The 19,792-nt window shown below is 41.7% G+C and overlaps 2 protein-coding genes across 16 annotated transcripts in view; one reads left to right on the top strand and one right to left on the bottom strand.

Annotated features, from left to right (window-relative positions):
* Window positions 1-19,792, top strand: part of RNaseZ (ribonuclease Z) — a 93,973-nt gene that overhangs the window by 24,696 nt on the left and 49,485 nt on the right. The gene's annotated exons all lie outside the window — the stretch shown is intronic.
* CAP (Cbl-associated protein) overlaps window positions 1-19,792 on the bottom strand; it is a 47,395-nt gene that overhangs the window by 21,384 nt on the left and 6,219 nt on the right. For 6 of the 14 annotated variants that reach the window (XM_089260936.1, XM_089260938.1, XM_089260939.1 and 3 more), the window contains exons 2-5: window positions 16,836-19,572; window positions 13,687-13,793; window positions 9,935-13,650; window positions 6,046-6,297 (exon numbers count right to left, since the gene is read on the bottom strand). In XM_089260936.1, coding sequence (XP_089117062.1) covers window positions 6,046-6,297; window positions 9,935-13,650; window positions 13,687-13,793; window positions 16,836-19,496 — 6,736 coding nt within the window. In that variant the 5' untranslated portion in view covers window positions 19,497-19,572. Of the gene's footprint in view, window positions 1-6,045; window positions 6,298-9,934; window positions 13,651-13,686; window positions 13,794-16,835; window positions 19,583-19,792 lie in introns of all 14 variants that reach the window. The other 8 variants (XM_089260946.1, XM_089260944.1, XM_089260945.1 and 5 more) reach the window with 5 other exon arrangements.

Below are 19,792 nucleotides of genomic sequence, written 5' to 3' on the forward strand. Positions count from 1 at the left end.
ATCTTTCAAGCTACAGTCTCCAAATTTAAAATGTATATTAAGACGCATGTCATACAATTTCGGTTTTTGTTAAAATTTACCCCCCACCCCTAAATCCACCCCTTCACCCTCATCTTTGTAAAAGTCGTATATCAAATACTAGAGACTTGTGATTCGGTATACACATACATTTTAACATTATGATTACGTTCTGAAAGTTTCATTACGATCGTACGTCTAGAAATTAAATTATTCAACAAATAAGTTCTCCTAATATTGCCAACACTGCAGCGCAACCCAAGCGAAATCGCCTGTATATGTGAGTGTGTGTGTGTGCGTGTATTTGTTTGCATGAGTGCGTGTGTGGGTGCTAATTATTATTGAAATATCAGTTGCTTGTAGGGTTCAGGGGATCTCGTAGTCGAGCAGTCTCGACTAGAGCTTTCTTACTTGTTTTTGTTTGTAGCCAATAAAAAACAATGCTCATTAAAGTAGCCTCAGCCATTTGAGCTATAGAGGGAGCGGCAGGGCAGGGCAGGGCAGAGCAGGAGCTTAGCTGCTACTGCTGCCACTGCTGCTGCTGCTGTTGGGTGTGTTTTACTTTTTTTTTTCAAGGAGCGCCCGCGCTCGTTCGTGAAGAAGCGCATTTACTTGGAGAATCGACTCGTAGCTGCTGGCAATTTATGTGAAATTTATTGATTTGCAAAATGAAAATGGAAATGAAAATATCGCATGGGTCTTTAGGCAGATGAGGGGAGGGAAACAGGGGCAGTAAAAATATATGTTCTACCTGCAATTAGAGCACTTTTAATTTTAAGTAGACTGTAGAATGGGACGGCAAGTAAAGAGAGGGAGGGAGAGAAAGAGTGTTTAAAGGTATGAAATGATAGACTAATTAATGCCCTGGGAATATTACAGCAATTAGTGTATGCAAATATAAATATATATATATATATGTATATGTATATACATATGTTTCGCTGCTCTGATAAGAATGAGAACATTTAAAGCTCTTCAAATTGTATAAATTACGTAAAACAGAAAAGAGATGTAGGTATTTTGTTTCTACTGAATCTTTAGAGTTTTTCTTGTTAAAAATAAATAAATAAATATGTATATATAAATTTGCTGACTTTTTCTCTACTTCAAAACAGTTTATAGATTTTTTCTTGATAGAAATAAGTAAAAAAAAATATACATACAAATATTTAAAAATTTTAAAAATAATTTAAATAAATATATTAATAAAATAAATCAAAAACAAATTTTAAAATGCAGAAAAAAATTAGAATAAAAAGAAAATACAACATACTGCGAATTAATGATTTTTGTTACCTAATTATAAGTAAACTTAAATTTCAACAGCATAGAAAATAGCCTGATAGAAAAATGCATTAAATCTCGTAAAGTAACTTTAGGGCCAACACAAAAAATACCTCTCTACTGCCTCCACTTTAACCCTCCCAACAGCTCCACCCATTCATTTCATAGGGTATTCCGTAGAAACGTTCTACAACTATATTTTTAGTGCCTGTGTCTTGTGGCCTTGCAGCCGCAGAGACTGAGGCTATCCCAGTCTGGCCGAGCTGCGAGCAACCTGTGCGTGCGCCCATTTATTGGGCGATTGGAACGGCCGCCTTTTGGATAGAGCGATTGACTCTGGGCTCTGCCCAGCTATCGAATGAGGGCGTGGCCAGCGCTGTGACCCAGCCTGCACTAGGTGTGCCGCATTGTTCTCTATTGTGTGTGCGTATCGGTTGGCATTCCCGCTTTGATTTATCTGCTCTGCCCCATAATTGAGTGCGCAAAGTATTTATGGAGTGCTGCTGCACCAAATAGCACATCTACTCACTCACGGGGCCCTTTAGAAAGCGGCACGAGTTTGATGTCTATCATGCTGGGCTTGGGGTGGGAGTGGTCCAGGGTTGGGCCAGCAGGTTGCAAAGGTCATTGGGCCTCAATTGAATGAATGAAGGGTGTGGGTAAGAGAAGGTTGTAGTGTGTGGCAAAGGTTAGAAGATATAAGGAAGCGGAAAATATACGAGGAAGAAAATAGATAAATTAGACTATAAATTTAGCATTAAATTTTAAGCCTTGTCTTTCTTTATGCTATTTTTATAGTCATAAAAAGTTTATTTCCCAATTCAAATCCTCAAACCCTTTAGCCTTCTGCAACATAAACTTTTCCCAATTTTAATTCCACAAATAAATCTTTGGCAATGCTTTTCTTTCAACACTTTTGCTCAGCAAATGAAGAGCCAAAGACAACGTCATCTCTTATATATATATTTATATAGTATATAATCTTATTCACCTCTTTTTTCAATCTCTAACTTAATTATGTTCAAATCATTTCTTCATGCTTTCATTCACGCAAACATATCAATAGTCAAGTTCAACTGAATTTATATTAACCATAAATTATGTTCAGTCACTAAAAGTCGCACGAAAAAATAAATATAAATATATATGTACTATATACTATATATATGTATTGTATTTATTCTTTTTTTTTTTTTCGTTTTCTGCTGTCTTAAATTTAAAAATAACAGCGAACAAATTAATGCTTTAAATAAATAAAGGCGCCTTTATGGCCCAAAAGAAATGCTCAAAAAGAGCAGCATAAGATTTTCATAACTGAAAACTTTGCCAGCTAATGCTGCCGGATCGTGACGCCAATCAAATGGGCAATGGGGCGTATACGCATTTTGATAGATTAGCTACGCCTACGCCGAATGAAGAAAGAAGAAGAAGAAGAAGCAGATGAAATTGCCATAAGGTGTTTATATAGCGCAAAACGCATCAGTTAGGCTCGTCGCCGAGCTCATCAAAATTGTTTGAGACATTGATCCGAAATAAGTTTCCATGTGTACTCTATGATTTCATTTAGTTTCGACGCCCATCTGGATTTGCTCTGTGTTTATTTTCCACTTTTAATGGATACTGTAGGCGTCTACAGAATAACAAAAGCAACTACAATTCCGCTGCACACAAATGTATGTATATACATATATATATTTATCTATATATATATATATATATTTGTAATAAATATTGCGCGGCCAACAAATTTTTGGATTGTACGTCATTTTATAAATTTAGCACATCGCAAAGGAGCGCGAAAAAAAATATCATGCGCACCTCCAGTTCCAGTCGAAAATATTTATTTTTCTTCTTACTTTTTTTTTTTTTTTTTTTGGGCTGCACAATTAACCTGAAATAATGTGAAATATTTGAAATAAACATGTGCGAAGCCAAAAATCAAGTTCAAAAAAATAATGAATAGATAGACAAACAAGATCATTATCAAACAACATCATCATCATCATCATCATAATCTTGATCATTGGCAGAGTGAAAAGTCGAAAACTAACTGAAAGGAAAATAATCTATAAATACGTGCCAATAAATTTTCAATATAAAAAGAAAAATGGCTCAGGAGTTGATTAGAAATTGTGCCTCAAATAAATAAAGAAATAATTTAATAGATATTAACGTAAGGCTCTATAAAGAGAAAGCTGACTGATGGCTTCATTAAAATGTAGAAAATAAAATATTGAAAAGAATATTAATTGAGCATTTGTAGATGAAATGAAAGGTAATCATGATCCTAAATAACTAAGGAGTACAATTATTGATCAATTTGGAATAATATTTCGAATAGTTACTAAATTTCGAAGTAATGCTCGGAATAAATTTCAGAGTAAGCTTGGCAATGAAATTCTGCATAAAGTTTATTCCGAGCATAGTTCGGAAAATAGAGTAGAAAAAAAAATCGCATAATATAACGAATTATATTGCAATTAAGTTATGCGTAAAATTATAAAATAATAATTTAATTAATAAATATTTAAAAATTTATATAATGTTTGCAAAATTCGATTAAAATCTGAACAAATGTTTTGAGTGAAGATTTAAACAATATTTGGAAACTACCACAGAAGAAAACTTGCAGCTGCAGATATACAAATTACTTTGTATCAGAACTGTGTAAATGATCTTTTTGATTAATTTTATATAGGTTTACCTATAAGTGTTTTTTTTTTTTTTTTTTTTTTTTTTTTTTTTTTTTGCTATTTACAATTTAATACAATTTTTGGTTATTTCTACTTATTGAACTGATCGAGCCTTAATTGATATTTCATTTGTGCTATTTTGCTGCATCACTTTCACATTTGGCAATAATCATTCTAGTTCATTCAAATTTCACAAATTCTAGAGAATTTCTTATTGTAGTTAATTAATTTTGACTACATATTCGATTTTCTGCAACTTTTGTTACAGAATGCCCAAATGTCTATATAAATAAGTTTCGATATGTGTTTCAGCCAAATGTTAGTTATTCGCATTTATTGCAAAAATCTGCAAGCAATTTGAAAGGAAAATTTGGTTGAAGATTGTTAAATTTTATAATATAAATGCTTAGAATGGAGGCTTAAAATAATACTATAAGATTTATTAAATTACAAAAAAAAAAACAATCAGCAGCTAAAGAGATATAGGTAAAGAAGAGATAGAGCAGAGATACATATTATCTAAACTTCTTTAAAAATCCATTCAAAATATTCACAAAGCAATCAAAATACTCGAAAAAAAATGCGCTCAAGTCTCTCTAAACTTCACATAATTAACAAATTTAATTTTATCATCCATTTACGACGCACACGCACTAAAATACAATTCCCAAAAACTCAAGAAATGAGATTCTTACAAGAAATTTACAAAGCTCTTAAGTGAAATTCATAAAAAAAACCCATTGAAAACGTCATGTTTGCAAGTGCCACACCCACGCATTTGAGCGTTTCCAGTGAACCAGCCCACACAAACACACACACACACACACACACAGCGTGATGCATCCGACAGCAGATATAGCATCAATCAGAGGATCAGCCATGTATATATAGATAGTTTTACCTGATCCAGCTGGTGCGCGTGCTTTAAACTTGGGCGCAAACATTGTTGTTGTTGTTGTGTTGTTTTGTGTGTGCTCTGCAAAAATGTGGCAGAGATCTGATTAGAATGGGAATTGTGACCCGAAACGAAACGAAACGAAACACTTGCAACAAGCAACACTTCACTTTTCTTTGATTTTACGCTCTTTGGTCACTGCACTGCGAACAAATTGAATTTTGGAGAGAGGCGAAAAGCGCGCTAAGCAAATGCTTGGAAATAACGCTCGACTAACCCTGCCCCATATTTGCTTTTGCTTTGCTTTTTCGTTTTCTCCGATGTGTGCAAGTGGAAATGTAGAAATGCTGCCGCTGCCTCCGATCCGAATATATGTATATCTATATCTATATATAATGTATATATATAATTTTTGTTTTTGATTTTTCACGCGCCTTCGCGTTGCGCACACGACTTAAACACGACGACGACTACGCCAGGCGAGAATCTTGTACAAGTTGCTTGGATTTTCTTTCGGCAACAGAAAATACTAAAATGAAACTCAATTTGTGTGAGCGCAAAGGCAACAACAACAACAACAACAAGTACTACTTCTACAAATACGTTAGCTGTGCCCTCAACAAATTTGATTTTCCAATTTTCCGCTGGCGGCGCACAGCATAAACAAAATGCTGATGCTTTCGTAAACAGAGACAGGAAATCAGGAGCGCCAAGAGCGCAAAGAGAGAGACTGAGCGAGCGAGAGAGACAGAGAGCGAGAGTGAGTGAGTGTGACGTAAATATTGCTGGCAGATAAAGATATATATTCACGCCATGAACAAGCTCGCGTCGCACAGGTCGTATACACAATTTCGTTTTGCCGTTTCACAAATATTCGCTAGCATACTTTGCGGCGGCAGGTGCAAAATGCCGAATTTAAAAATAAACAAAAATGGTGCAAAGGTGTGAGTACATGAGGAAAATGAGCGCAGAACATTTTATAAAATGTTTTTCATTCGTTTTTTTGGCCAATTAGCAAGCAGCTGCGCTCATTTGACCAAACAAATTGGATTAGAGACATTTGGAGGGCAGACACACGAATTGGATGGACTTGTTAAGGGCAAGGAATATATAGACATGTATGTATACACAGATCAGGGTTCAGTTTCGACCGACCGTTGGCATAGAGAAAGCCCTTGGCTAGCTGCAGCTCGTTGTCGATCTCCTTGAGCAGATCGCTCTCGGACCAGCTGCGTCGCTTGCGCTGCTGCTGCAGCTGCTGCTGCGGCGAGAGCAGAAATCGCGTCTGCTTCTGTCGCTGCTGCCGTAGATGTGACTTTGCTGCCGTCGCTGGCTTCGGCGCTGGCATCGGCATCGGCGTTGGCATCGTCGTCGACGTTGGCGTCGCTGTCGTTTTAATTGCTTTGGCTATCAAAATTGTTGGCATTCGTTTAGTTTGTTTCTCTCTCTCTCTCTGCTAGACGCATGCCACATGCTGCACTTAGCCTAAAGAGTGAACCCTGTGCTCAATTGTCTCGCTGCAACAACAAAAACAAATATGAAAACAAACGAATCGCTTGTTAGTTTGTTTTTGCTTTTGCTTTTGCTTTTGCTTCCCTTGTCATGCCAATTGAATGGAATTAATTAAAATTTCCGTTTAATCGCGATTTGTGTGCCTGCCCAATGCAATCGCTTGCAGCGCCCCAGATAAGCCGCCTCAATTGCCAGCAGAGGGGCCATCGGGGGGCCTCGCAGTTCTCAATGTGGAAACACTTGAGCGCAGAGTTGCAGAGACAAGATGAAGATGCGAAATCAGAAACAAAACAACTTAATATTTATCGTTATGAGCCCATAAAAGACATTTGCCTGATAGACTCTTAATATATATAGACGAGCTATATATATATGCGATTGCTTTGTCAGCCAATAAATTTGTATTAAATTAGTAGCATTTATTTGAAATATTCTAGCGTGAATTTTAGTTGGAAAATATTTTGTGGAATTCTTTGCATGTGAATGTCATAAATTTGTGTCAATGAGAATTATTATTCTAGCTAAATGTGACACTTGGGCAGGCGAAATAAATTTGCAGAGCCAGAGGAACAGATATTATGGAAGAGAGTGAAAAGAGCAAGATTAGAAAACTAGTTTTTCCATTGAATAAAATTGCTCTGGAGCACGTACTGAAAAGCTCGAAGCTTTCAGCAACTTTAGTTCATTTGAAAATTGGTACAGTATCAGAATGAGCTTAAGGCTCTTGTTGATTATTTAATATATATAAGCAAATATAATCACTTAGTCCTAATGAGACTTTAACTTTAGTCGTGATTTTTATAATCAAAGCAGAACAACTTTATAGATTTTTTAAGCAATCATCGCATGATTGAGCAGGAAAAAGCTTTAATGCACCTTAACAACTTTTTACCTTTGATAGAATTAAATGTGTTAAGGCTTTAAAGAGCTTTTTTAGTGATTTCAGAATGGATATATAAATGTAAGACAAGCTTTAAGTATATAAGCAAGTACAAAGCTTAAATTAAACAGTTATATTCATAAAATCTAGATTGGAGGAATTATTCTTATCTGATGAAATTATAATATGAAGTATGAGTAGAAAAATATTAAAATAAATGCCACCGATTTACTAATTTTATAAACTAATTAATTTACCATATTTAATGGATCCATTCTATTGAATGACTATACATTTAAAGTAATGCTTAAATTATGAATTATGAGTTTTATTTTTGTTTATTAGTTACATTCGATATATGTATGTTTATAAATATGCATATTTGGGACATTCACAGTATTAGTCAGTTGGTCAAGCATCATTTACAAGCGCTTAGCACAAAACGAATCTCTCGATGACAGAGCTTAGAGCTAAATCATGTATATATATTGATAAATAGATAAATATTTATATGGATCATGCATACAAAATAATAAACACTAAATAACAATTGAGTTTTGTTAATCAATCGATCATTTATTAAACATTCAACAACACTATATAAATTGAATTCATTTTGTATTAATTTCGAAAAGAGAAAATAAAAACAATTAACTAATTTTCACAAAACGTTTTTATATCTTTTTGTTTATTTTTTTTATTCAACAGTTGTCTAGGACAAAAATATACATAATTGAAAGGTTTTCATTTAGTTATATTTAGGCTGCATGCTGTAGAGGTGAGGCTGGGGGAAAGGATTTTGTTTAAATATATGTATCTTTATTATTGTTTTTGTTTTGTTTTTAAAGCGTTTTTTTTGCGGTTCCATTAACAAAGGTTTCTGGGCGTGCGTATCGAGAGTATTTTGCTATATATTTAGGCATATTCAGAAACTGTCGGACGTGGTTTTACTGTCGAAATTGCGCCAATATTTATCAAACTCTTCGAAGATTTTCGAGCGGAAGGGTGAACTGGCAAAGAGCTCATCGAAATTTCTATGAAAATTGCCCAAAAATGGCGCAGACGAGGGCATGGGCGTTCCTGTTCGATTGAAATTCGATTCGGATCGGGATTCATTGACTATATGGCTATGCATGGTTGACGTTGTTTCTCTTGTAATGTTGTTGTTGTTGTTCTGGTTGTTGTAGCTGTTGCTGTTGTTGCTGGTGTTTTCATTGTTGTTGTTGTTGTTGTTGTTGGTTGCTGTTTTATCATTGTCTGTGTGAGGGCGGCGATATAGAGAGAAATTTGATATACAAAAGAGCAACACACACACAGAGAGAGAGAGAGAGACATTTTTGTGAGAGAGTGAGAGTGAGAGAGAAGGAGAGAGATTCTGTGTCTACAACAACAATAAGCACATAACTACAATAAGTTTCGTGAGAGATGTGAGAGGATGTGCCAAATGACCATTCACCAATGAGTTTGCATTTAAAGTACACTCAGAGAAAATCATATGTGCATGTTACTAGAGTCTTACTATGGAATTTCTTCAGTTAGAATTTTCTATACTTTTTTTATAATTTATCGTATTTATTATTGCAATAGTACTACTTATTTAGATTTGTATTTAAGATATTCAATAAATAAATTAAATAAAAATAAATAAATTTACAAAATTAATTTAAAATAAATTTGAATAAATAAATAAAATAATTAATTAAAAAAAAATATATTTAAATAATAAATGTTGAGCATTTTTAAATATTTAAATAAAATTGTATTATGCATACATTTTTTCTATATTTTTATAGAAATAGAAAAAAATATTTAAATATATATTTGATAATAAAATATAATATTTATTTGATTAATTTATATTTCATTGAAAATTTGTTCATGCTTTTTATAGCAAAATATTCTTTTCGGTCTTTTTTTCAAGAATTCGCTAAGGAACTTCTATGCACAAATTTTGAAATGGGATGTAAACAAAATGGATGTATCCAAGATACTTTAACTTAAAACAATCTCAAGTAAGTAATACCTGAATTCTTTTTCATAAATTCATATAAATATTTAGAGAAATACATATTGAAGCGGAACTAATAGTTCCAAGTTTCAAAAACTAGTTTCTTTAGATAAATTATAAATCAGAATACGACAAAATATAATTTCTCTCAGCCTAAATTCCAACTGCTTTAGACTTAGAACTCACACACACATAAATTTCTCCGAGTGTCTTTGGTATTTAGCCGAACTTGTTCCAGACCGTCAGCACGGACAGCCCGATCAGCAGAGCTGCACTGAAAATGCTGCCAGCTGTTGAGCCGGCGGATGAGTTGGATGTGTTATTGTTGCTATCGGTGGACTGGGTGCTAGTTGGTGCTGGGCTACGGGGACTGGGACTGGGAATGGGAATGGGTGTTGCTTGGGCTATGGGGGAACTAAGAGTGGAGTGAGTGGAGGAGGAGGGTGAAGAGGGTGCTGAGGAACAGGAACCTTTGGAAGCGGAACCACAACCAGTGTCAGGCGTTTGGGAGCGGCAGGAGCTAGTTACAGAAGCGTTGCCAAATTGCAGATTATGACTAACAAGTTTCGCGGTATTGGAGCGATAACGATAACGATTGGCAGCCAAGGGGGCGGCTATCGGCTGCTGGTCCCTGGCTAACTCACCCTGGACAGACGGCGGCAGCCGGGACACCTTGTACGTCTTCACAATGGTCGACTTCTTGGTGGCGCTGCACTGTGCATTGTCCGTGGCGCTCTCGTTCCTCTCCTGCTGCTCGTGCCGCTCCACTTGGCCTCCCTCCAGCTGCTCACAGCTGCTGAACTTGGCGAATTCGCGCAAGTGGCGCGGCAGCTCGCGCAGATTCGCCTCCGCCTGGCCCTCGAGCACACGCACTGGCGGCACCGCCTCCCCATCCACATCGGACTCCGCCTTGGCCTGCACCGGCTGCGACTCGGCGCCGCTCTCCCAGTCACTGTCCGCGGGCATGGCCAGCTTGTGGCGCCGCTCCTTGACCCGGTTGAGGAACTCGTCGCTAATGTTCGCCTGCTCCTCGGTGGCGTGCTGCTGCTCGTCCTCGATCTTAGAGATCTTGATGATCTTGTGCTGGCGCCGCTCCTCGCGCTCCGCCACCTTGTGCATCCACTCCTCGGCCATCTGCTGGCGGAACACCTCGTCCTCGCTCAGCGTCGGCAGCTTCGGCGCCGGCCGGTAGCTCTCGCGTCGCGGCGGCGGCGCCTGCAGCACAGTCGGCGCCCGCTCCATCTCCTCCATGAGCCGGCGACGCTCCTGCTGCAGCCGCTCAAACTCCAGCTTCAGCTCCTCCTCCTTGCTCAGTATATACTTCAGCTGCTGTTCGTGCAGCTCGCGCGGCAGCGAGGCGCGCCGCTGCTGCCGGTCGTAGGCAGGAGGCTGGCCCGAGTGCGGCGGCTGTGGCGCCGGCGAGACGCCCCGCCTGGAGGTGGTGCTGATGTACGTGGGATTGGGATTGCGCTCGATCATCGAGTAGCAGCTGGCGTAGTGCGGCCGCTGCTGCTGCGGCGCCTGCTGCAGCATGGGCGCATGCCTCCTGCCGCCTCCGTACGCATTGAAGCCATCGTAGCTGCTGCTGCTGGACAGATCGTTCGTGCTGGCCGAGAGCCGTGGAGCGCGTATCCCGCTGTGCGGCTGTCGCTGCCGCTGATAGCAGATCTCCACCTCGCGGGCGAACGGCCGCGCAATGTTCTCCGAGTAGCCGAGGTCGTTGGCGTAGCGCGCCCAGTCGTCCTGCTGCTGGCGCGGATAGTGCTCCGCGGACGTGTGCGGCCGCTGCCCGCCGCTCTCGCTGAGATTGCACAGCGACTCGGAGCGACGGCTACGGTAGTCCGGCGCCAGCTCAACGGGAATCTCCACAGTGCGCGGCACCGAGGACAAACGCTCCTGGCGCGACCTGGCCGAGCGCTCGATCTCGCGCTCCAGCTCCTGCATGTGCGCATGTCGCTGGCGCTTCAGCTGCTCCTGCTGGCAGCTGTTGCTGACGTGGCCATTGCTGCTGCTGCTGTTGCTGTTGGTCAGCCGACTGAGATCGTAGAGCGAGGCGGATTTGTCGCGCTGCTGCCGCTGCTCGCGTCCCGTTTGCAGCTCGGCATTCAGCTGCTGGGAGAGGGCGTCAAAGTCCTTGAAGAGCTTTTCATTGTCCGGCGAAGGCTGCGCAATTGCGTCGAGCGCTGCTTTGGCACGTTGCCGAAATTCCTCATAAGTGCCGCTGCCAGTGCTGCCAGTGTTCACCTTGGCATGGCTGCCAGCTGTAGATGTTGCTGTTGTTGTCTGGCTGCTCTCTTTATATTGCTGTTGCTGTTGTTGCTGTTGCTGCTGTGCGTCATCGTTGAAAGTGTTTGACAAGCCATTTAATTTCGTTGCTGACATAATATTAGCTGCTGCCGGCGGTGGCGGCACAGGAGGCGGTGCACAATCCACCTCATCCACTGTTGTTGCTGGTGCTGCTGCTGCAGCTGCTGCTGTTGCAACTGTTGCTGCCTGCTTACCATTGTTAGTGATCGGCTCGCCCTCTTCCCGCTGTTCGCGCTTGCTCCTGCTGCTGTCGTAGACCACTTGTCCGTTCTCCACACGCTTCTGGGACTCGTACGAGCTCGTCTCAATGTTCGAGTAGCGCTTGCTCTGCGCCGGCAGCAACTGTTGCCGGCTGCTCGACTCGATGTTGGAGAATCGCTTGCGTTGCTCCGCGAATATGTCGCCCTGCGGCGCGATGCTCGGGAACATGCGCGCCAATTCACTCTCCATGCTGGCTGGAAATTTGCTGCCGTTCATGTAGTTGCTGTTGCTGCTCTGACTCTGACTGTGACTGTGACTGTGGCTGCTGCTGCTGCTGCTGATGTTGCTGCTGTGTTTGGTCGACTGCTCGAATGCGTAAGGCAACGACTGATCAGCTGCTGCTGCTCTTGGTTTATTTTCATGTGATGATGTCGCTGTCGCTGCTGTTGTTGCTGCTGTGTCTCTCATTGGCAGGCTTGCGTCATCTGGCTGTTGCTGCTGTTGCTGCTGCTGTTGGCTCTTTGCCTTGGCCGCTGTCTCAGCGCTCTTCACAGGCACCGGCGGCGGCTGCTGTTGCTGCTGCTGCTGCTGCTGCGGCGTCGGCGATGTTGGCGTGGGCGTTAGACTCTTGCGCAACTCGCGCATTTTGGCCGCTGTTTTGAGTATCTGCTGCTGCTCGGCATTCAGTTGCGCCTCGTCCATGGCGCGCACCTGTTCTCTGCTCAGCTCATGATAGCCGCGACGCTGCACGAATTTCTCGTGCGCATCCAGCAGCTGATCGGCCGCCGGCTGCAACTGTTGCTGCTGTGCGAGGGCACGCTGTGCGGGCGACAGGCACACTAGCAGCTGAGGATCCGCCTGCGTGGGCACACCCAGCCAGGCGTCCTTCTCCTCAGCCTGGACCTGGTTCAGCGACAGCTGCAGCTCGCTTATATGAGGCAGCTGAGGCAGAGGATAAGGCATGTTCGATTGCTGCTGCTGCTGTTGCTGCTGCTGTTGCTGATGTGGTTGCTGTTGCTGCTGCTGTTGTTGTATATTTTGTGCCACACTTGCGAGCTCTTCAAGCATCTGCTCGCCATAGGGCATGGAGGCCAAGGTCTCGGTGCATAGCAGACGCAATTTCTTGATGCGATCCGCTTCCGCTTGCTCAGCTGAAATTGTGGAAATGGCTGAATGTTGGCGCTGGGGTGGAGTGGGTGGAGTGGATGCTGTGGGTGGCGGTGGGGCAAGTGTGTGTGGTGTGGGTGGTGGTGAGGCCATGTTTATGGCGGTGCATTGGCTGTGCTGTGTGCTGTCCGAGCAGTGCGAATCGTTCGACTCTTGCCGCGAGAGCAACAAAGGATTCACTTTGGCATGCAAATCAAATTGTGATTGCTGTTGCTCTAGCTGCTGCTGCTGCGTTTGTTGCTGTTGTGTGGTTGGGGTATAGTGCATGCAGCTGGGTGGTGGTGGCACAGGCGGCGGCGTGGGTGATAACCTACAACGCAATTCACTTGGCTGCTGTTGCTGCTGCAGCTGCTGTTGCTGCTGTTGCTGCTGTTGCTGTTCGGTAGCAGCAGCAGCAAAACGCGACGCGATTTCGTTTCCGTTAACGTCTGCGCTTACGCTACCGTTACCGTTACCGTTCCCGTTCCCGTTCGCATTTCCGTTTCCGTTTCCGCTCTGCTCGCGTCGCGTCATTTCGATCAATTCGCGCACTTTGTCCATATTGCGTACGAATTCCTCGCGCGTGGCCGCCAGCGAAGCGGTTGCAGTCGAACTGTTGGCCAATTTGCTCGCCTCGCCTTCGTTGGCCACAGCGTGCGTGGGCGGCGTCGCTGCTGGCGTCGCTGTCGCTGTCGCCGTTGGCGTTGCCGTTGCCGTTGCCAGCACATTGCCTGCGGCAGCGGCCTGCTCTGGCAATGGGGATTGAGCGTTAACAGGTGTGCTCTCGCGACTCGACGACTGCTCGGCCGCAGTTGTTGCCTCCGTTTCCGTGTCCACTTCCGTTTCGACCTGCAATTGTTGTTGCTGTACTTGTGTATCGCTATGCGAATTGCCTGTTAGATTCTTACGCACAAAGCCAAAAACTAAATAAAATAAACTGAACCATAAACGTGGCGCACTTTGCGTTCAATTGCGTATCTGAATGACCCAAATTTCTAGAATTTTTTAGCCAACAAAACAAAGCAATTAAGAGCTATTTCATGTGGAGCCTATTCCATTCACACTCTCTATAGAATTGTGGAATTTTTTGTTTCGGATTTTTCAAAAAATACTATATACTGTTAAATACTATAAGCTTGTATAATAGTTCTGCTCTTTGACTTATATTCCTCTTATATTCTTCTTGCTCTTTGATTTAGTCTGTTTTATATACTCTTGATAGACTCTTTGCTTAGATAGCCAACAGATGCAAGCACTAAAATTTGCTCGAAAATAAAACGTTTAACTATGCATTATAAATTACTATACAAGAATGTCATAAATTTGTTCATTATAAACAGGAGAACTGTGAGCTGTTCTACATTCATTTATATATTCACAAGTTTATATTTATTTTTGCATATTTTTTGTGAATATACTAAATATGAATATTTACATTTACATATATATATTACTTTTATATTTATTTTTATTGATATTTTTGTATAGTATTTTATATTTAATTTTTATTTTTTTTTTATACATATATATTTTTTTAAAAGCTAATAAATTAATTAATTTATTTATTTTATTTTATTTTTTGTTTATTTTTCTTTTTTCAGTATATGTACATTTTGATTTTACTAATATTTTTATCTTTTTATTATACTCATTCACGAAGTGAATTAGTATATTGGTTTTGTGCAATGTCCGTCTTGCTGTCCGTCCGTCCGTCCGTCTGTCCGTATGAACGCAGTTCATTTCGCCGCTATTGAAGCTAGAGACTTGAAATTTGGAACACATATTCGTGTATAACTCCGATTTATAAAGTGTTAAAATTTTCCCGATACGCCCACTAGGGGCGTGGCAAATCGGAAAATGCATTTTCCGATATACCAGAAATCATGTTAGTTGAAGAGCTAGAAAGTTGAAATTTGGTATGTAGGTCCGCGTTGACCCCCCAAGTCCAAAAAGCTATGGTGGATATATCTACGCCTATTGGGGGCGTGGCAAATCAGATAAAACTGTATCTCCTAAAGTTCTATAGCTAGAACGTTGAAATTTCGCACGTAAGCTAATGCTATAATTCTATAATGACTGATGAAAAATTTTTATGTCTACGCCTACTAGGGGCGTGGCAAATCGAACCTGAAGATATAGTGATTTTTCAAATTTGGCTATATTCTAGGCACTATTGATGCTACAGACTTGAAATTTGGTATATATACGCGAGTTGACCTCCCAAGTCCAACAAGCTATAGTGGATATATGTCCGTCCGAAGGGGGCGTGGCAAACCGCAAAACTTTATATCTCCGACAGTTTAAGAGCTAGAAGCTTCAAATTTGGATAGTTGAGTTACTGGTAACGTCCTCTATCGATGCCCCAAAAATAATTGTCACGCCTCTTTGGGGGCGTGGCATATCGAAAAATACCCTGTAATTTTCACATTTTTTGAGCGCAAGCATTCAAATTTCGCATTTACGTTACCGTTAGCTCTTTCTAAGAACTGGCCAAAAATGAGGTGTCTACGGCCACTAGGGGCGTGGCAATCGGCATTTGTATTATCAAATTGCGACATTTATATGCTTGAGCTACCTACATACATATGTATGTATGTATATGTATATACAAATAGGCTTAATAGGCATTGATAACACGGAAGGAAAGATTTTTATAAAATATAAAAATAAAATTTAAATATTTAAAAAATATAAAATAAGCTAAAATAACAAAATTTGCAATTTACAAAAAAGAGTTTTCCGCGGGATGTGAATGAGTATCCCGCAGTCGGTAGCGCCCGACTGCAACGTTCTTACTTGTTTTATTATGATTTTTTTACATTTTAAAAATATTTCTCTAGTGCAAAAAAATATCTCTTTTGATTTATGGCAAACCTGTTTAGTCTTTGAAGTCAAATAAAAATTGAGCTATTGCTGGATGTTCAATCAAAATGATTTATAGTATTTTGTCTATAGATATATAGTTAGTAATTTCTAAGCAAATGCGCACGGCTGTCACTTTGCTGTCTGAAGTTTTTGCTCCAAGTAAACTGAGTAAATAAATATTTAGGAAAAAGCGGAATATTTATGAAAAACGGATTTGTTACAGAATTTAGCGTAAAAGAATCTGCTAAATAAGAAACAACAAAAAATATACATTCAGAAAGCAATTCATCATAAAAATATATACATCATAAATGCTTCATTTAGACTAATATATGCTAAGCCGGCACGAAAAAATACTTGAAGATTTATCTAGCTGATATGATACGCTATGGACAATATTTTATATGAGTATATTGAGGTATATATATAATTATTTATACATATAGAGTTCTGTTCTGTGTAGGCGTAGGATTTCTTCTTTGGTGTTTGGATCTGCCCAATCAATGCAGTCAGTCCTAATTTGTATCCAATAAGTCTATTTATATATGTAGATAATACGAGCAAGTCTCTTGCCATGGATGTCTTTTATTATAAATTTTATAAATTTGGATGAATTAGAATATTGTGCCTTATGTGAACAACATAATTTTACAGTATATTTTAATGGAATTTCAAGTTTTTATGAATACTTAATTATAAATTATAAAATTTGTAAAAATTTGTACTCTTTGGCATACAAAAACTGATCTGAAACTATGATAAGAAAACAGTAAATACTTTTTTTTATGAATGAATACCACATTAGTTTTGTCTTTGGCTTTTCCTGCTCTTAAACAACAAAGAACGCTTTTTTATCTTGATGAGCAACTACATATGTATATAGTAAATCCAATTTCTGCTACTCTCCAATCTTCTATGCTCTAGGCTCCATCTTCCCTACCTTCACGCTAAACCCTTGTTCATTATATAATTATCTCTCCTGCCCTTCGGTTAGTTCGGGTTAGTAGTTTCTGTTGCGCTACGAACCTCACACTCGCCCTCGGTTTCCGTTTCGTTGGATGAGCTGATGGGCTCCGTGGTGATGTTGCTGCTCAGCTCATCGTCGGGCCGATTGATAAGCTTGCTGGCATCGGTGTCCAGATCGATGAGAACGCGCTCAGCGAGAGCAGCTGCCTCCTCCAGTTCGAGCTCCATTAGATCCGACACACTGCTCGAGCTCGACGAGCTGAGATAAACCAATTCGGCATCCTCGGACTGGGGCGACAGCGTGCTCTGCAGCCGGGTGCAGCTCTCCAGATTGTCGCTCTGCTCGATCAGTTTCGTCTCCAGCATGAGAGCGATCGGCTCCTCGCGCCGCTTGTGCCGACGACTAAAGTCGAGATGGCTGCGCGGAAATGTTTCGTTGACCTTGAGGGGCCCGGCTGGACGCGACTTGGACTGATCCGTGGCGGAGCCACTGCGACTTAGCTCATTGGGCGCTGCCGCCGTTTCGCTGTTCTCCTCCTGAATGCTGTCCAAATAGCGCGGACTGAGCAGCTGCGGCAGAAAGTGCATTTCGACTGCGTTTCGCTTGGCGCGCTTCTGCCGCAGCTGCTCCTGTGGGTCGGCGCGACTGCTGGACGGCAGGTCGGGAGGGAACTGAGCCGAGTGAGCTGTGCTGGTGGTGGGCGTGGTGATGGGCGCGACTGTGGCCTCCGTCTCGGAGTCGGCCTCAAAGACCAGCGGCGATTGCAGCGGCCCATTGAACTCCCCAGAACTGCAGTCGCTGCTCTGCTCCAGCTCCTGAATCTGCAAGTCGCGCGAGAATTTACTGAACTGTTGCACGGCCTTTGGCGAGGGCGATTCGACGAGGTAACGCGGCGGCGGCGACAATGTGCCACTGTTGTTGCTGGTGCTGTTGCTGTTGCTGTTGCTGTGTGCGGGTGTTGCTGTGGTGCTGCTGATCTCCTCAATTGTTGGCTTACCTCTGCGAGCGCGTTCCTTCTCGTCCGTCTCGATGCGTATCTGATGTATGATCACCTTGGTGCTGCGTTGCAGCGGCTGATTTGCTGCATGTTGCTGCGGTGCCGGCGACTGTTGCTGTTGTGCATTTGACGGTTGTTGTTGCTTTGCCAGTGGCTGTTGCAGCTGACAATTGGCCAAGATCTCTTGCACAGCTGCTGGCAACTCTTGCTCTGCTTGACTTGGCTGCTGTTGTTGTTGCTGTTGCTGCGGCAACTGTTGCTGCTGTGCATTTGCATCATCGTCGCCTTCGCGCACTATGCGATGCACTATGACCTTGGCCTGTCGTGGACTACCTGGTGCTTTGATAGCCTCCTGCTGTTGCTGTTGCTGCTGTTCAGGTTGCTGTTGCTGCTGCTGCTGCTGCTGCTGTTGCTGCTGCTGCTGCTGCTGCTGCTGTTGCTGCCGTTGCTGCTTGGAATTTTTGGCGCCCATTGCTGCTCTATCAACAACTGATTGCTGTTCTGTTGCTGTCGCTTCCTGCTCAATTCGTACCGGCACTATGTGCACCACTGGCTGTTGTTTCAGTTGATCCTCAGTCTTAACAAACAAATGTTGCTTAGATTGATTATCTGGCTGATCTTTTGATTGATCTATAGAATGATTTTCCAGCTGCTGCTTTGACTGATTTGCTGGCTGATCGACAATTTCCTCTTTTTTCAGATCTTCTATTGAAACTTGCCCGATTAGCTGTTCCTTTTGCTTATCTATGACTTGTGTTACTGACTGGTCGACGAACTGCTTTGCTTTTGCTATATCCGACGGATCTGCAGTCGAAGCTTGGAACTCCTTTTTTATCAAAACTTTGACTTCAAGCGGCTGCTCTCTGTCTGCAAGCTGATTGTCAGCCTTCTCTTCTGTCTTATCTTTTGGTGATTCTTCAATCTGATCTTTTACTACAGCCAACTGATCCTCAAGTTTCACTTGAATCAGGTGCTCTTTGGACGGGTTCTGCAATTGATCTGCGACAAGCTTTTCCTCTTTTTCTTTAGTCAGCTGCTCTTTGGCCGTTTCTTTTGACTGATCTTCAAGTGCTTCTTCCTTCACTACAACCAACTGTTCCTTGGACTGATCTGTACACTGATCCTCTCTTAGCTGAGCTTTCACTGCAGTCAGCTGCTCTTTGGGCTGTTTATTCGCTGGATCTTCAGACTGATCGTCAAGTTCTTCCTCTTTCAGCTTAATCGAGTCTTCTTTGACCTGATCTCCAGGCTTTTCTACTGTCTGCTCTTTAGGTGAGTCTACCTCTTTCTCTTTTACTGCAATCAGCTGCTCCTTAGGCTTCTCTGCTGTCAGATCTTTTTGTGGATCTTCCAGCTGATCTTTGACTTCACTCCGATTTTCTGGCTGATCCTCTTTTAGCTCTCGCTGGCTGATCTCATTGCTGGCTATGCCAGTTGCCTCATCGCCAGCTGTGGCGCTGTCGCTCGCCGTTGGTGACCCATTTGAAATGCTGCCAGAATTTGCATTATGATCATTCTGAAGATCGTCAGCTGCTGCTAATGATGATGTTGATGAAGTTGTTGCTGCCGCTGCCGCTGCTGCTGCTGCTGCTACCTTCTCCTGCTGCTGCTCTTCTTTTTCGTTTTCCTCTGCTGCCGCTTGCTGTTTATTTTGATTTTGATTTTGATTTTTATTTCGTTTATTGCGATTACGATTGCGATTACGATTACGATTATTTGGCATCGTCTACGTCGCGTCTAAGCCACACTCGAAAGTCTTTCTTCTTGATATATATATAGGCACTATATATGTATGTGAGCTGTTTGTATGTGTATGTGGGTTTCACTATATATATGTGTGTGTGTGTGTTTAATTTGTTGTGCCTGCCTGTGTGTTGCAGTGTGTGTGTGTGTGTGTTTATTACGCATACGCCGCGTTTGCCGCCTTCAATCAGCTAAATCTAAAAATTGCTGCTTATTCGTGTGAAAATTGCTTTTGTTTTTTTTTTTTTGTTGTTTTTGCTCGTTTCTTGTCGTTTT

The sequence above is a fragment of the Drosophila navojoa genome, chromosome 5, assembly GCF_054131105.1.
Source record: "Drosophila navojoa isolate 15081-1374.11 chromosome 5, UAZ_NAV_1.0, whole genome shotgun sequence".
Classification (NCBI taxonomy): Eukaryota; Metazoa; Arthropoda; class Insecta; order Diptera; family Drosophilidae; genus Drosophila; species Drosophila navojoa.